This window comes from Oryzias latipes, chromosome 15 (assembly GCF_053564925.1).
Source record: "Oryzias latipes strain Hd-rR chromosome 15, Olatipes_Hd-rR_3.1".
NCBI classification, from domain to species: Eukaryota; Metazoa; Chordata; class Actinopteri; order Beloniformes; family Adrianichthyidae; genus Oryzias; species Oryzias latipes.
Genome location: NC_136251.1, coordinates 23438187 through 23453619, shown reverse-complemented (window position 1 = coordinate 23453619; position 15433 = coordinate 23438187). Strand labels below are relative to the sequence as shown.

General features: G+C 42.2%; 1 protein-coding gene across 8 annotated transcripts in view; it reads left to right on the top strand.

The window, feature by feature from the left end:
• zmiz1a (zinc finger, MIZ-type containing 1a) overlaps positions 1–15433 on the top strand; it is a 95003-nt gene that overhangs the window by 72820 nt on the left and 6750 nt on the right. For 3 of the 8 annotated variants that reach the window (XM_011484426.4, XM_011484425.4, XM_020709551.3), the window contains 12 exons: positions 6109–6144; positions 11383–11518; positions 12522–12636; positions 12713–12933; positions 13373–13574; positions 13691–13972; positions 14053–14232; positions 14344–14412; positions 14492–14657; positions 14728–14869; positions 15000–15210; positions 15302–15407. In XM_011484426.4, coding sequence (XP_011482728.1) covers positions 6109–6144; positions 11383–11518; positions 12522–12636; positions 12713–12933; positions 13373–13574; positions 13691–13972; positions 14053–14232; positions 14344–14412; positions 14492–14657; positions 14728–14869; positions 15000–15210; positions 15302–15407 — 1866 coding nt within the window. Of the gene's footprint in view, positions 1–1939; positions 2059–2163; positions 2516–6108; positions 6145–11382; positions 11519–12521; positions 12637–12712; positions 12934–13372; positions 13575–13690; positions 13973–14052; positions 14233–14343; positions 14413–14491; positions 14658–14727; positions 14870–14999; positions 15211–15301; positions 15408–15433 lie in introns of those variants that run through there. The other 5 variants (XM_078931855.1, XM_004077107.5, XM_020709553.3 and 2 more) reach the window with 4 other exon arrangements.

The following is a 15433-nucleotide window of genomic DNA, read 5'->3' as shown; positions in this document are numbered from 1 at the left end:
TTAAATGGTTAACAAATACCCGCTTGAATTTTACTCAAATTAATCCGTAGTCTGCTACAAACAGACTTCCAAGTCAGGTGTGCAGCTGTCCTACAAACACACACAACCCCAACAGACCGAGCTGTTGGGCTACTGTGAAGTTCAGCAGACGACAAATCAGATTATCCTCATAATCTGTTCAGTGTTTTGCTGTTTCAATCCTCAGTGAATCTGCCAGTCTGTCTCCAAGCTTGTAGCAGTTCTCTTTGTGAAGCCGAAAATCCCAAAACTGAGGGTTTCTTTTTGGTAATTTAATAAGGCTCTCAATATACAAAAAACGTTTTGTTCTCCTTGGAAAACTGTTTTGTGATTGCTGCCTGTTACTTTGACTGTCAGTTAACAAGACAAGACTCGCTCTGGATTACACACTGCTCCTCCTTGAAGCTATAACTATTTTACTGTGTTTGCTCCACACAAGTTGCAGCCTGTCGTTCATTTATGCAACTTGAGGAAATAACAACTCTGGTTTTCTGATGGCAGACTAATTTAGGGAATAATTATTGTTGTGGTTTTTCTATCTTGATCTTGATGTCTTTTAGCATGTAAGGATAATTTCCCAAATGTAGACGGTTAAAAGTGTACGGAAACAAAAAGAGGTTTTGATCTGGATGCTTGCCTGCGTCCTTTTTACCATCAGTTACCAACAGTCATTTGTTGCCATTGCTGTCGATGCTCGCTCAGTCAGCGGAGCGTGGTGATCTGCACTTTCACATCAGGGCAACTGTCAACCGGGGCAGAAAAGCTTCCAGGGTGTGGCTTCAACCCCCCCCCCATGCTCTTTGATCAACACACAACCTCACAAGCCTGAAACTTGTAACGCTAGAAGCAGGAAAACTTCGAATGAGCACGGTCTGGATGCACACCATGTCTCCTCTTTTAGTCGACTACTTAAGCTGTTTCAATTTTCCTTCAGCTGATGGGTTTTCTTTCTTTGCAGCTTTAAGCTGAATGAAGGTGTAGCCATCCTTTGTTACTGACCCAATCAACCTTACAGACTTTTATATTTAATTACTGCTGAGTAAGAGCAGTGCACTGAATTATTAACAGGAAACGGGATTTATTTTTAGCAGGCAAGCCTCTCCTCTGACACTCTCCAGTGGTGCGCCTCAGATGATGAAATCAGCTCGCAACCCCAACACTACCTTCAGAAGTTGACTCTGAAGTTTATAGAAGTAAAACTCACAGGGAAACACTTATTAGTGGGGCTGCGTTTGCTGCCTCCAGCTGATTCTGTCCCTCTGTTGCCTGCTGCTTAATTGGGTTACAAAATCACAAGCATATTCATTTGGGTGAAAAAAATGCAGATATCCAAACACTGAGGACTTTGTTCTGGTCAAAACTGAACAAGCGTGAGGTTTAAATCCCCCTTTTGTTCTGGGTTGACAGATCTGGCACCCACACCTAAGGACTGTCACGGCACCCCCACCCGTCATCCTCCTTAAAGGGGCTTTTGACACACCCTGTTAAAGTTGCATCTCTAGCTAAGCTCCTGTTGTGTGTGTAGCAGTGTCTGTGGAATGACTGTACTCAACCAAAGCCAGTCAGAAGAAAGATTCCATGCTGTCACTGAGTAAGTGGGCTTTCCCTCCTGATGACAGCTGGGTTCCGTGAGTCACGCTGGGTCATGTTAGGGGCGGGCTAAGGTGGGACAAGGCCAGCTTCTTCTGTGATTTGTTTTTTTTCACAAAGTGGCCTTTGATAGAGACAAAGGTGGCTGTCAGACATTCTCCTGGGATGCCCTCTCTGATTAGCCAGATACTGTAACTTCCTCTTCCTCTTCCACCCCCCTCTCTCATCTTCCAGCTCGTGTGCATAGCTTATCAAGCTCCTCCCCTTTATGCAAGTTTGCAAACTGAGCTTGCAGAGGTTTTTTTTTTTTTTTTCTGGTTTTCTTTGCTCTTCTTGACAAATGGCAGTCGCAGAGCTGGATTACGCATGTGTGCTTCACTGTGGACTGTGTAACAGCACATACAAAAGAGGAAATGGAGTGCTAGACTGAGCGAGTCCGCTGCGACAAAGGTGAGAATATCCGGCCCTCTCAATCTCTTCTCCCTCTTGACTGCGTCGGATGGCTGTCTTTATCTCTTTCTCTCATCCTTACCCCTCCTTGGCTGTCTCCACTGCAGGTACAGCAGGAGGCCATTAGTGCAGAGCCTTGCTTTGATTGGATAAGCTGCAGGAACTGGGAGACTGCCTCTGAATTATTGATGTGCATTGTGCAGACGCTGGACAAGGGAAAGAGACAGATCAGGGAGCAAGAGAGGAAAAGAAAACAAGAGAGCAAGAGGGAGAGGAAGTAAGAATGAAAGAAAGAGTGAGCACCGTAAGGGATATGTGCCGAGAGGGAGAGTGATAAGGCTCTGACAGGACGCTTGGAAGCAGCAAAAGCTTTAAGAGAGTTGCCACTGGCCTCTGTGGGAGCAGGTGCATTTGTGACAAATGAAATGAGATGTGCAGGGACTTGGCTTGGTTCTGGGTAAGTCTATGAACGTCTTTAATGCATGACTGCTGTCTTTATGAGCTATTTTAAATCAAATGTTCATTTTTTTTTCATTTTGGGGCCAAAAGCTGAAACATTTGCGTGAGGTTTGGTGCATGTGGCAGCAAAAACCAGCAAAGTAACTCATTTCAGACTATGATGTCCCTGATAACATAAGTAGGAAGTTAATCACTGTTTCTTAGAATTTGTCTTTGCCAAGCTGTGTTTCTTAGTTATTTTTGTTTTAGTATTTCGTAGTGCATCATGGGAGATTCTCACTCTTCCAGCTTACAAGGCAGGATCTGCTGACCACAATTTGACCTACATACTGATTTTTTGTGAAACTAATACTGATTGTGACCTTTTTGTGTTTTCTGGAAAAAAAACCCACCAATCTTCACAACTTAAAAATAAAAAAACGCAGCACAGTTGGACAGTTTTCTGTGGATTTCATTTATTTTTTGCAATTTTATACATTTCTATAATGCCCAATCTGTCACTCATTCAGTCTCTTCCTTCCAGTTTTTGCACATGAAGGAACTAATTTACATGCAGTTGCCAAGAGAGCAATTGTAACTGTGTGCCACAATTTGACCCACTTTTCCACTTGGATCCCTTTTTTTAAGGGCTGACCTGTGCTTCATGCTGCTATCCTACTTCCTATTTGACGATGCACCTCTAATTGTTAAAATGTGTGTCTCATAAAGAGCAGCCAAGCTGTAAAATCAGAATGACTCTACAGGCCGTTCCATCAGTGCTTAACCTTAAAACTGACAAGTTAATTATCAAACAGCTCCAAGACGCAGCACAGCAATCTTCGGCTGACCTATGTAGGGAGCTCGATAACAAAATATGACTTCCAGCATAGCTGTTGTGGGGTTGCAGAACTTCCTGTTAGCCTGTGCAGGGTGTAAACCACTGAAACCATCTGCATCCTCAGCCTCTCAGCCACATGCAGACGTTCCTCCTCTTAAGCTTTCCTCTTTTCTTTGCAGCTCGTTGCTCACTTACCCCACATGCTGCTGACCTCCCAGACGACTATTCCCATCAGACTTTTTAGTAATGACTCATCTGTGACTTTTGACATTTAAAATCTTGTTGTGTGTTTGCAGCCTACGTTTGTTTTTCAGTTGTTTCTGCTTTTTTTTTTTCTGTGAATCATCGGCAGGCTTGACACACCCTCTAGTAGTCTTCCTCCTCCCACGCCAAAAGTGAGTGGCCATGTTAGGCTGTGCTTCGCTTGTTGCTTGACAAACGAGGAAGGAATTCGTGGTTGGGCAAACAGATTTCAAGTACTGATAATGGTGCTAGTGGAGCTCTCGAAGCTTCAGGCAGGATGTTTTAGGAAGCTCTTCGGTTCGATTTAGTAAAAAATGTTCTGGCATTTTGTCGTTGCTAAGCAGCACAAAAGGAAAGAAACTTCTACCTTATTAATGCATTTTTTTCAAAGACATGTTTGAGTTTGAACTAATATTACTTATATCCTTTTTTGTTTTCCTTTTTGAAGTTGCAGCCAATTGAGATGAAAGATTTGTTGTGGAAGTTGAGACATGTAGATGTCTGTCTATAATTAAGCATTTGATATTTACTAGTTCCCCTGGAGTCAAGAAGCTGCACACAGCTGATAAGAGCTGTTCATTCACAGCTGGCTGTTCTCTGATGCTCACAACCAGCATGAGGCTCTTTACTGAAGACAGAGCCCAGACACCGACTGACTGTTTACTCATCTGCACGCATGTCAGTTTCCATATTTAGCTTCCTTTTGTTCCTGTTTGTGTCTGCGTGCTTATGACCTAATACCCGTATGCCTGTTTACTTTTGCTCAGTGGTACACGGTATCTGGGTTTACATAAAAACACTTGTTTTTTCCAGAATTAGGAGGCAGTTTAACATGTCACTTTTGTGTCTTTAGGACCTTCCTGTTTCCTTTAAAGTCCCACAATCCTCTTTGAATCTATTCTAAAAGGGTTCCCTGTTGGTGAGGAGTGAGCCCACTCACACTTCCCATCACCCATCTGCTTACACTCTCTCCCGCTAGCTTACAGCCCCTCACAACCCCACTTTAATATTACCAGTGCAGAAAAATATTACAATATTGGAACTATCCAGCTGTACAGTTTTGAGCCAGACCCCAGCCCCGCCGAGGAAAACGAAGATGTCTACAAGTAGATGCTTTAGAATGAAGCAGAGCAGAGAGCTTGTGGCTTGCTGTAGAAGCTTCTACATAATATCTTCAAGGTTTTTCCAATGACATTTATGCTTCTGCTCCTGGTTCACTACATTTTGAATAAAGAAATACACAGAAATGCAATTTTAGGCTTAATTATCTCCATCAAGTGAAAATTTTGATGAAAACAGAATTTTCATCAGACGTGGTCTTTAGGGAAACTGTCAGGAGCTGCAGCTCAGTAGCTTTGAACTAGATGCATGGACCTTTCAGGACAAATTGCTGCCATCATGAACTTAAAACCCACCCCAGTGGTTGATTCTTTTAGCTATTGTCATTTTTTTAGCATTTTGACAGCAAATGTTAAATAAATAAATGAAAATTGGCTTTCAAAATGTGTTCACTGGCTCAGTTTATGTAAAATAGCTGAAAAACATGCAGGAGAATAACTGCACAGATGTTTATTGCTTCAGATGGGACAATTTCATCTTCAGAGTAAATAGAACATCACATTGTTTCCACATGCAACTTCCATTACTGTGTTTTTAAAGTAGTGGAATTAAATCCTGACTGATTTTTCATGCTATGTTTACACTTCCGCTATATTTTCTCCAAGCTAGTATGAATTAAAATGGCAATACAGTGACAAAGCTGTAATTTTAGCACAAGGACTTTAGCGGTGTGCAGGGAAAAGCAGTAAGAAAAGGATTAGCATTTTAGAGTCTGACTGCTGTCACTTCTGCAGATTTATGAATCCATTATTGCAATAAAGCTCTAAGTGTGTGATCGTGGGCGACCACTGTGGTTGTTGTGATGGCTTTTCTGATACAGAGGTGGAAGGTCAGGACGGCGGCAACTGCACTCAAAGTTTCAGACGCAGACGAACCAGTCGCATTTATTTCCCATCACTCATGCATGATGCGTCCATTGGCCACAATCCACTACAAATATGGAAATACTAAGCAAATAAAAAAAGAATATTTTGCCTCTTTACAAAAGAAAGAATCAGCAAATAGTGTTTTGAAACCTGAAAAATTGTTGCTTTAATGAACTGTTTTTTACTTTTTCTGTTTTATACCCTTAAAAATGAAATACTGTTTAAAAGTTGGGTAGGATGTGTCAACATTTTTATTGGAACCATACCTCAATGAGCTTTAATGCCACCCATTCTATATTCAAATTAGGTAGTGAAGGCAGCATAAAAAAATAGAAACGTTTTCACCTAAGGACTACTGTAAGTACTTAAAAAGTAGTTTGGTTGTTTTTCTTGGCCACGTGTAATACAAAGATGACTGTTTGGTAGTCGCGCCTCAACATTTTGAACCCCTCCTCAAACGTAGCCATTCTACTGCATTATGTTTGGTGTCATTGCTGATTCTTCTACCTCTGTCCCGTTTAAAAATGTGTAATTTGAACCCCACAGAAACCAGCACCTGCAGGAGATGTCAGAGTGACTCAGGTAGAACTTCCCTCCCTTCTGGGCTGCAGCATCTCTTTGGCTTGTTACCCACTTGCATCCTAGGGAGGAGGGGTTCAGCCCACTCCCTCATCATCTCCACCTGTCCTCCGCCTAACATCCTCACATCCGTCCTCTCCTCCCCCTGAGAGTCCTCATATCTGGAGTGTGGCAGAAACCAAAACAGCTTCCTTTGCAGTGCAAACCAGCATAGAAAAAAAAAAATAGTATAGGATAATTTAAGTGAGAGTCTCTGATTGGTGTTAACCGGTAATGGTAAAGTGTGAATTCTGACAGAGTATTGTCACTGCAGGGCATATTTATTTGAGTTGTTCTGCCTCGAAGCTGTTGAGACTAAAGCCCATTTGATACGCTATAGTCTTAGAAGAAGTTGGCTGAACAGAGCGGGGGCAGGAAGGGGGATATCATTGACTGCTTAAATTGCTTCCATTACACTTCCGTAAAAAGCATGACTTTTATCAGTTTTTTTTTCTTTTCAGCTGAAAGGGTTTTGTATTCCTTCCATATTCTTCCTTTGCATAATATTTTGTGCCCACACAGTGCAGATCTACCTGCCAGTCTTATTTAGACCTCTGTTTATATTCTTTAATATGAACTGCTTTTTTTTTTTTATCATCCCACTCACTGTCTCAGAAGGCTTTTGTCTAGTGCTGCGGTGTTCATGCTCGGAAAGTGTAATATTTTATGTAGCAGTTTCTTTCTTGTTTGTCATTACAAAGCAAATTACAGTAGAGGTGCCTGCATGCACGGTTCCACATGTTTGAATCAAAACCTGCCGCCAACACGACACTCTGTCACACTTGACAACATGAAAGCAGGGATGTGAGTTCCATGTGAAGATTAGGTGGCTTAAATTATCTACCAGTTCTGTTTTGGCTTTGTTGGTGCATTTTTTTTCTTCTTTTACTGTAGATACATTCATCTGACAAGTGCTTCAATGATCTCCTAGTTATATTCCACAAATTTTTAGGTTGTTCACACATGACATGCTCTGGTCTTAGCTCAATAAAGTCCCGCTCCAAACATCTATTCTAGAAGTGTTCCCAGTGATCTTTTAATTAGGATTATGCCATTTTTTTTTCCATGTTCTCCCGCCAGCTTACAGCCCCTCACAACCCCAACCTAACTTTACCGGTGCAACAAAAATGTGTTAATACTACCTAAAACTTTAAATACAATGACCACCTAACCCAGAAAAATAGCCCTCAACACACAGAGGAACAAAGTTAGCATCTCTTAATGGGTACTCGTTTTTCCAAAAGTCTAAATTTAAATTTCTAGCAGTGTTTTACCCCCTAAACTGTAGAGCAAAGTTTACTTTCATTTTGTCTCTGTTTGTGTGTGTGTGTGTGTGTGGGTGTGGGTGTGTGTGTGTGTGTGTGTGTGGGTTTAGGCTTATGGAGGTGTTATATTTTGGGGGGAGAATATTTGGGGTCTTTTAATGTGGAGGAATGTAATTAATTGGTTTAGGACAGAGGTGTAATTTGGGGCTAGTGTTTGAGCTTAGTCTCAGCTAGTAGTGGTTAGATTTTGGTTTCAGATGAACTCTGTTAATTGTCCTATTAAGGATAGCGTTTGCAATATCAACATTTGAATTTGGCCTATTACCAGTTTCAAACTGGTCAGGAGTCATGAAGCAGTGTTCGATCACTTTTACGCAGCTGACTCAATGTGTTGAGACCATAGACATTATTATGCTGAACCAATAAACTCAAAAAACTCTGTTTCCTAGGACATAGTGTCTGCAGAGCAGCAGTAGTTCATTAGAAATTTGCCTCTTGAGTTGTGCGCAGGATTGTTGGCATACTTCATTATCAGAAAAATGCCACTAGAACATGTTAAAAACCCCAAAAAACACAAATTTAATTGGAGTGAATTTCCAACAATGTGTCAAAATTGTTGACTGGGGAGGACAAAGAGTGGACCCACCTGCCAATCAAAAGCACAGCAGCTCTAATAAATAATACAATTACCTTTCAATTTTTTTAAAAAGCAAATTAAGAAACAAACATTTACAAATATTTGACAACAAACTGAATAACATTGGAGTCAATGAAAATTTGCTCCTTGAAACTGCAGTGATTTACAGTTTAAAGTAAAATAAAGTTAATAATAAAATAAATAAACCAGGGGAAAAGGATGTGGGGGCTTAGCTGGGATCTTTACATTTCAAGTTGAAACATTATTTACAAACTTGTGTGATATCTTAGTTAAGATGTCAAAGGCTTTGACCACACCATGCACGCACCGCTATCAGACTTCACAGTGATTAGCATTTGGGTTTCCTTGTAAAATGTCTTGTACTAACACTCTGTCATTAGTTAATGAAGCTGAAAGCCTGTGACCAGGCCTTACTCTCCTTCTCATTCTCTGTTGCTCCCAGAGGGGCTGAGGTGAGGTGAGAATGAGCCAGAGCTCCCGCTATCAGTCAGCCACACAGCATTAAATACAGCTTGAGCGTGGAGGACCCATATGTCCCAAATGTCATTACTGGGCATTACACAATTAAAAGCCCAGCTTCTAAGAAATGGAGCTGGTTGTGGAGGGATTCAGGAGAGCTTCCTGAGAATATCAGCTTATGTCCTACTCTCCCTTCTGAGCGGGGCAGAAGAGCAAACCAATTGAAAAGGAGATGTTGAGAAACCGCTGAGACGGTCATAAAGCAGTGTGGTAGTTTTAAGGACTTGCAGATCACTGTGGCATCTCTTCAGTAATCATAACATGCACTTTTAGTCGGATATGTCAAAGGTTAGTTGGACTTTATTTTCAGGTTTGATTTAATAGCCTTTTTTTCTATTTAAAGACCCACTCCAATCATATTTTCATCTAAAGTGTTCCCAGTGGTCTTTTAATTATGATTATGATGTTTTTAGCCAAAATAAAAAAGGACATATTTTCTGCAGAGCGGCAGTAGTTCAATAGAAATTCACATCTGAGTTGTAGGTATGATTGTTTGCATGAAGTAACGCCAAAATCATGACTTTCATTAAACTGAGTCTTTAAAATAAAAGAAAAAAGCAGCCTTTCCAAAAATAGGGAACAGTCTCTGTTGTAGAGAAGATGGTGGAACTCTGCCAGTTTTTGTATCTAAAAATACAGCCCAATGTGTATATCTGCTGGCTGACTTCTTTCACATGCAGACACATTTACTTTTTGCATAATTGAATGTTACTCTTGACATTTTTATTTTGCATCAACAACTCCTTTCGTTAATGGGGCAACTGCTTCTCTGCTTAATAAGTGCTTCATGCTGTTTCAACAACTCCTGTTTTCATTCCCAACTGTAAGCTCACAAAACATTTGATCTTCTTTTTTTCCCCAATAGTCTTTGAAGATGTCCTTTAACATGCAAACTTTATGCAAAAAAAAAAAAAAAACACCTCCCATTATAGGAGGAACAGAATTGCTGTGTCTTAAATTTATATTTTGTCAATTTTCCATGATAGATTGTCTGTTCAGAAAGGAAGCAGGCTTTAGTGATCGCCTGGGTCTGTTAAGTAGTGGGGGGAGGTCGATTTTTTTTTTAGAGGCCTTTAACAAAGAGCCTGTGAGTAGTTGACCTTGTCTTGCCTCCATTAGGGTGCTGTTAGCGTCTTCATTACAAAGCGTTTGATTTAACTGCGGAGGTTGAGCACAAATGAAAATGGGAATAAATGGAAAGATGAGAGAGAGGTGTAATTAGACAGAGACCTTGACTTTATTTTCCTCATATTTTAGTTGGCTGGCTGTCCGTGCTCTTGGCATGGCGTTGACGGCATTAACGAAATCTCTTAATGAACACCCTTTCCAGTGGATGTCATCAGAGAGGTAATTAAGCTGTTGGGATACAACTGAGAGGAATATGATTGTGTGTGTTGGTGGAGGGAACGTTCTCGCTGAGTCCGGAGAGGAGCATGGTGGTGTCGTTTTAGGCATCACAATGCTGGCAGGAGTCCTAACACGGGGAGTTGTTAGGTGACAACAAGGTCATGTTGTCTGTATTAGGTTCGTCAAATATACACCATGCCCGGGGTGGTCCCACACAATTTTATGAATGACTCTAGGCCTTGTCAGCTTGTTAGATCCAGCAGGCAATGAAAACAAACCTCTCCTCTTGCTGTGAATGCATGGCTCGCCTCTGAGCTCCGGGTCTAAATGGTGGGTTGCCAATTGAAGACACAGTCCCTTTGAGTGGAGGTGGTGATTTACTGGGGAGATAAGCTCTCTGTAATGGAAGGGTGGAATAATTCCTCTCTAACAAGGAGGCTTGGCTTTTCCACCCTCCAGGAGGAAATACAGCAGGTCTTTTCCTTACTTCATTTCTTGCCCTTCACAGCCATGATGGTCTTTAAAAGTAAGCAGTGATTAGATGCTCATCCTTCATTAAAAAAACTAGACTTTTCTATAAATATTACATTTTTCATGCTATAGATGATTGATCTTACTGCTAATTGCTGTTTTCTTTCATTTTGAAATGTCTCAAATTGCAATTTCAATTTCATTTTTAGTTGCTCGTTAAATAAACTGTTTGGAGCCAACACTTCAGAGAAAATAGTGAAAAAAAGGAAAACCTGGTTAATCGATGTCTGCAAGACCTAAACTGGTATCCGAAGTTATTTCATCCTAAGCTCTTCGACAAACACTAATCAATCAAAAGCTATTGTTAATTCAAAGAAGATCATCTCTTTTTTTTAAATATATAAAAAAACAAGGACTAGATCATTTCAAAAAGGAAAAAATAAACAACTGTTTGCTTGATAGTAAGCACAAAAAAAGCTGCAGAGTCTGATTACACCCTGGGGATATGAGAAGACAAGGCTGAGACTAAAGCGGAGGAAGTAAAGGAGAGTGAAGATATCACTGTTTCTTTGCTTCCTACATTGATCTTATCTGCACCCCCAGTCGCTCTGTCTCTGTCTGCCTCTTCTGCTCCGTTTCTGCCTGACGGTTGCAGAAAAACTGGGAGGTCTCTGATGCTGTAGATTGATTTCAGTCCACATTTCACGCCATAGGTACATACAGCCTGATTTAACGGTTGTGAAATTCCACACAAGGCAGTTCTACAGCATTAGAGTGCCCCCTTGAGGTTTGGTAAAACAATACCCACTTCCATTCCATTCACATTTTGTTTGACATTGAAGACATCAGAGTATTTTTGGTATCTGCTTAAATTTACTGACCCAAAGAAACAAAACCTGGGAAGATTAACACCTGTGCACATGTGTGTGTTGTTCTTTGCAGCCCTGCTGTCGTCGTGGTGCGAGGAGCTGGGCCGACTCCTCTTGCTCCGTCACCAGAAGAACAGGCAGAACGAGCCTCAGGGAAAAGTCCCCATCCAGCCTGGCATGAACAGCATGAAGCCCGGTCTCACACACAGGTTAGTGAGATGCAAGGTCCGTCCTGGACCGCTCAATCCCACCATCAGAAGTTGCCACTCTTATCAAAAATTGGCAAAAAAATTAAATAAGATGTAACTTAAATCAGTACCCATATGACCAACATTGTTTTGAGGAAAACTTGTGTGGAGCTGAAATTGAGCATGGAAAGCAGGCCCGAGCACATTATGTTTTTGGAGAACATAATGTGCTCGGGCCTCTCCTTCTCTCACAGAAACCCTCAAGTTAGCCAAAAGTTCTGTTTACATCTTCTGAGGATCTTGAGGGAATGTTTTGCAGGCATGAGGAAATATTGAACATGTCATCCATTCCAAGATTTAACCTCCCAGTAAAAAAACAGTCTGCACTCCAAAAATAGCAATTCTCTCCCTTTAAACTGGCCACTTGCCTCTCCTCATGAGGATTTAGCATGTTTATTGTAGGTTACAGACTCATATTTTACCTTGTTAGCTGTTTTATATCCATGCACTAAAAACACTTTAGCAGCAGCAGCTGCATCTGTACTCAGTGACTCAACGAGTGTTGGAATCAATATTATTTATTAAAATATTTAGCTAAAATATTTTATATGGGGCAGAAGACTTTTGGAAGGGTGGCAAAACACCAAAGTGGAAGGCCATTACTAATGAAAAGATAAAACATATGTCTTTCTAATAGTTTTATTCTTGTTATTGTTTTTATTGCTTTTGGTTGTTTGTTTTTGCAATGCATAAAGAAGCTTGTATTAAGGATTTTGTAATCTTTGTCAATATAGATACTAGTTTTGACTCAAAAATTGAGTGGGCAAGTGGCTCCGCCCCATAGCTCCAGCTCTGATTTTTGCCTATGTTTGAGGATAAGACTGTTTACCTAGCCGCTTTTTGGAGTTTCTTACTGTTCATGATATAAACAAAAATTGAGATTTTTATTGAAAATAAGAACAACATTTTTAATTGCATGAGATGTTATTTATTAACACATGCTTGGGTTTTATTTACCTTCCAGTGATGGAACCTTTCCCTATGATTCAGTCCCTTGGCAACAAAACACCAACCAGCCCCCTGGGTCCTTATCTGTGGTTACAACAGTGTGGGGAGTTACAAACACGTCACAAAGTCAGGTAAGCCCGTGAACCAAACACTGCCTGTCTGTGACATTGGAGTCTGTTCTACAAGCCATTATCCCTTTGTCATTAGGTGCTTTGCAACCCCATGGCGAACAGCAATAATCACATGAATCCAGGGGGGACCCCCATGGGGTCGGGCATGCCCGGCAGCGCAGCGGGCCTCAGTTCACCCCAGTTTAATGCTCAGCAGCAACAGTTCCCAAATAAAGGAGGCACCAATCAGTCCTACATGCAGCAAGGGATGTATGGCAGGCCCAGCTACCCCGGGGGACCTGGGGGATATAGTGGAAGGTAGGAGACAAAATCTATTTTTTGAGCCATCTTGCTTTAAAAAGGAAACATTTTCGTTTTTTTCTTCATGTAGTTTGTCTTCTGGTCCATGATGTTTGGCCCAACATTTTTATTTTCCAACTGAAAAACTGATTATATCAGGTCTTCATTTACAGAAGCATCTTTTTTGGGTGAAAGTCCTGCATGAAAATTATTCATCTGTTGCAACATTGTTCCGCCTTAAACCTGATACTTCTCCCCTGACTTCATAAGCGTTTGTAACATACTGTATTTCTGCTCGAATCTGTCCTGAAGGCAAACTTCCACTTATCTGTTAATTTTTTTGTGTAGCTGAGAGGTAGTGGGGCCAGTTGTGAATTGTCAGGTACTTTCCGTGTGACGGTTTTCAGAAAGACTCTAGCGTTAGTATTCTGGTTTAAACTCCCTCTGTTTTTAACAGTTACTCTGGAGGGCCAAACCCCCCACCTGGAGGTATGGGAATGGCCACCCACACACGTCCTCCTGGTGACTTCACACCGCCAGCTGCCGCTGCAGCAGCAGCTGCTGTTGCTGCAGCTGCTGCCACGGCGACGGCCACAGCAACGGCAACAGTGGCAGCTCTCCAGGAAACACAGAATAAAGAGATGAACCAGTATGGACAGGTAAGCCGCACACTTTTGGAACTGATTCTGGACGTTTTTAGAGTTAAGATTCTGAAATTTGATTGTGTGTTAATGTGCAGAAATAATCAAATGTATCCTTTTTGTTTCCCCCTTAGATGTGCCCATCGTTTCAAATGGGCCCTGCTCCAGCCTACAACAGCCAGTTCATGAACCAGCCAGGCCCACGAGGCCCCCCTGGAGGAATGAATCCGGGCAGCATGGGTTCAGGAATGAACAACCCTAACATGAGTGGGCCAGCGATGGCTATGAACCAGACTCGAACTCCAGGCATGACTCCTTTTGGAGCTCACGGCCAAAGGATGCCTCAGCAAGGGTATCCTGGTGGGCCTCGACAGGGGATGCCCATGCAGGCAATGAAGAGGCCGTATCCTGGGGAGGTCAGTAACAACATCAAACTCATATCAATACTTGGTTTCATTTGTCAACTAAATATCTGCCGGTATTTTTCCAAATCTAGGGAAATTACGGAGGTCAGCAGTATGGGCCAAGCAGCCAGTTTCAGCCCCAACAGGGGCAGTATCCCACGTCAAATGCATCAAGGCCGCTGCCCTCTCCAAATTACCCCGGCCAGAGGATGCCCGGGCAGCAGGGTCAAGGACAGTACCCACCTGGTATGCCCATGGCTCAGTACTACAAAGTAAGTAATTCCACACCATCTGGTGGTATGCCTGTAGTAATGACAGCATTTTAGAAAAAAAAATCTAAGAACAGGAGGAGTTATTATTATTTATTTATATTTTCTCTGCAGCAAGAGCCTTTCAGTTCTCAAAACACCAACTTCTCCGGAGGTGGTTACTCCTACGGCCAAGGCAGTGTGGTAGGTTTTCACCTATTTACGAGGAAAACTTCCAGACTCAGCAGATTTTAAATGTTTCCACATTTTCGGCTTTCAACAGCCCCCCAGGCCTGGGAACTATCCCCACTCTCCGGTCCCTGGAAACCCTACACCACCTATGACCCCAGGAAGTAGTATTCCTCCATATTTGTCGCCAAACCAGGATGTGAAGCCGCCGTTTCCTCCCGACATGAAGCCAAATATGACAGCGCTTCCGCCCCCTCCAAGTGAGCAGCTGCTTTATTTTAAGCAGTTGTTGGGTTTGACCTTTAAAAAATAAAGCTCCTTTTGCTTCAGGTACTGCCAACGAGGAGCTACGCCTGACGTTCCCGGTTAGGGACGGAGTTGTGCTGGAACCTTTCCGCCTGGAGCACAACCTGGCCGTCAGTAACCATGTTTTCCACTTGCGACCCTCCGTCCACCAGACCCTCATGTGGAGGTTTGCAGCATTTCCCCCATATTTCGTTGATTTTTATGAAAATATCACTGCTTTAAATTGCCCTTTTTTTTTGCCCAAATCTAAAGTAGATATGCGTTTTTAAATATTGTTTTCCACCTGCGGTCCACAGGTCGGACCTTGAGCTGCAGTTCAAGTGTTACCACCACGAAGACAGACAAATGAACACCAACTGGCCTGCATCCGTGCAGGTTAGCGTCAATGCCACGCCTCTTACCATTGAGAGGGGGGACAATAAAACCTCCCACAAGCCCCTGCACCTGAAGCACGTGTGCCAGCCTGGGAGGAACACCATCCAGATAACAGTCACTGCCTGCTGCTGTGTAAGCATAGCACTGTTGATCCACAGAAATACATGGATTTTGCAGAACTGTTTCTAACATTGATTTTTGTCCATTTGTGTGCGTTTTGCAGTCCCACCTGTTTGTGCTGCAGCTGGTCCACAGGCCGTCTGTGCGTTCCGTCCTCCAGGGTCTCCTAAAGAAGAGGCTTCTCCCTGCAGAACACTGCATCACCAAAAGTACGGCTCATTTGATCTCTTGGTTA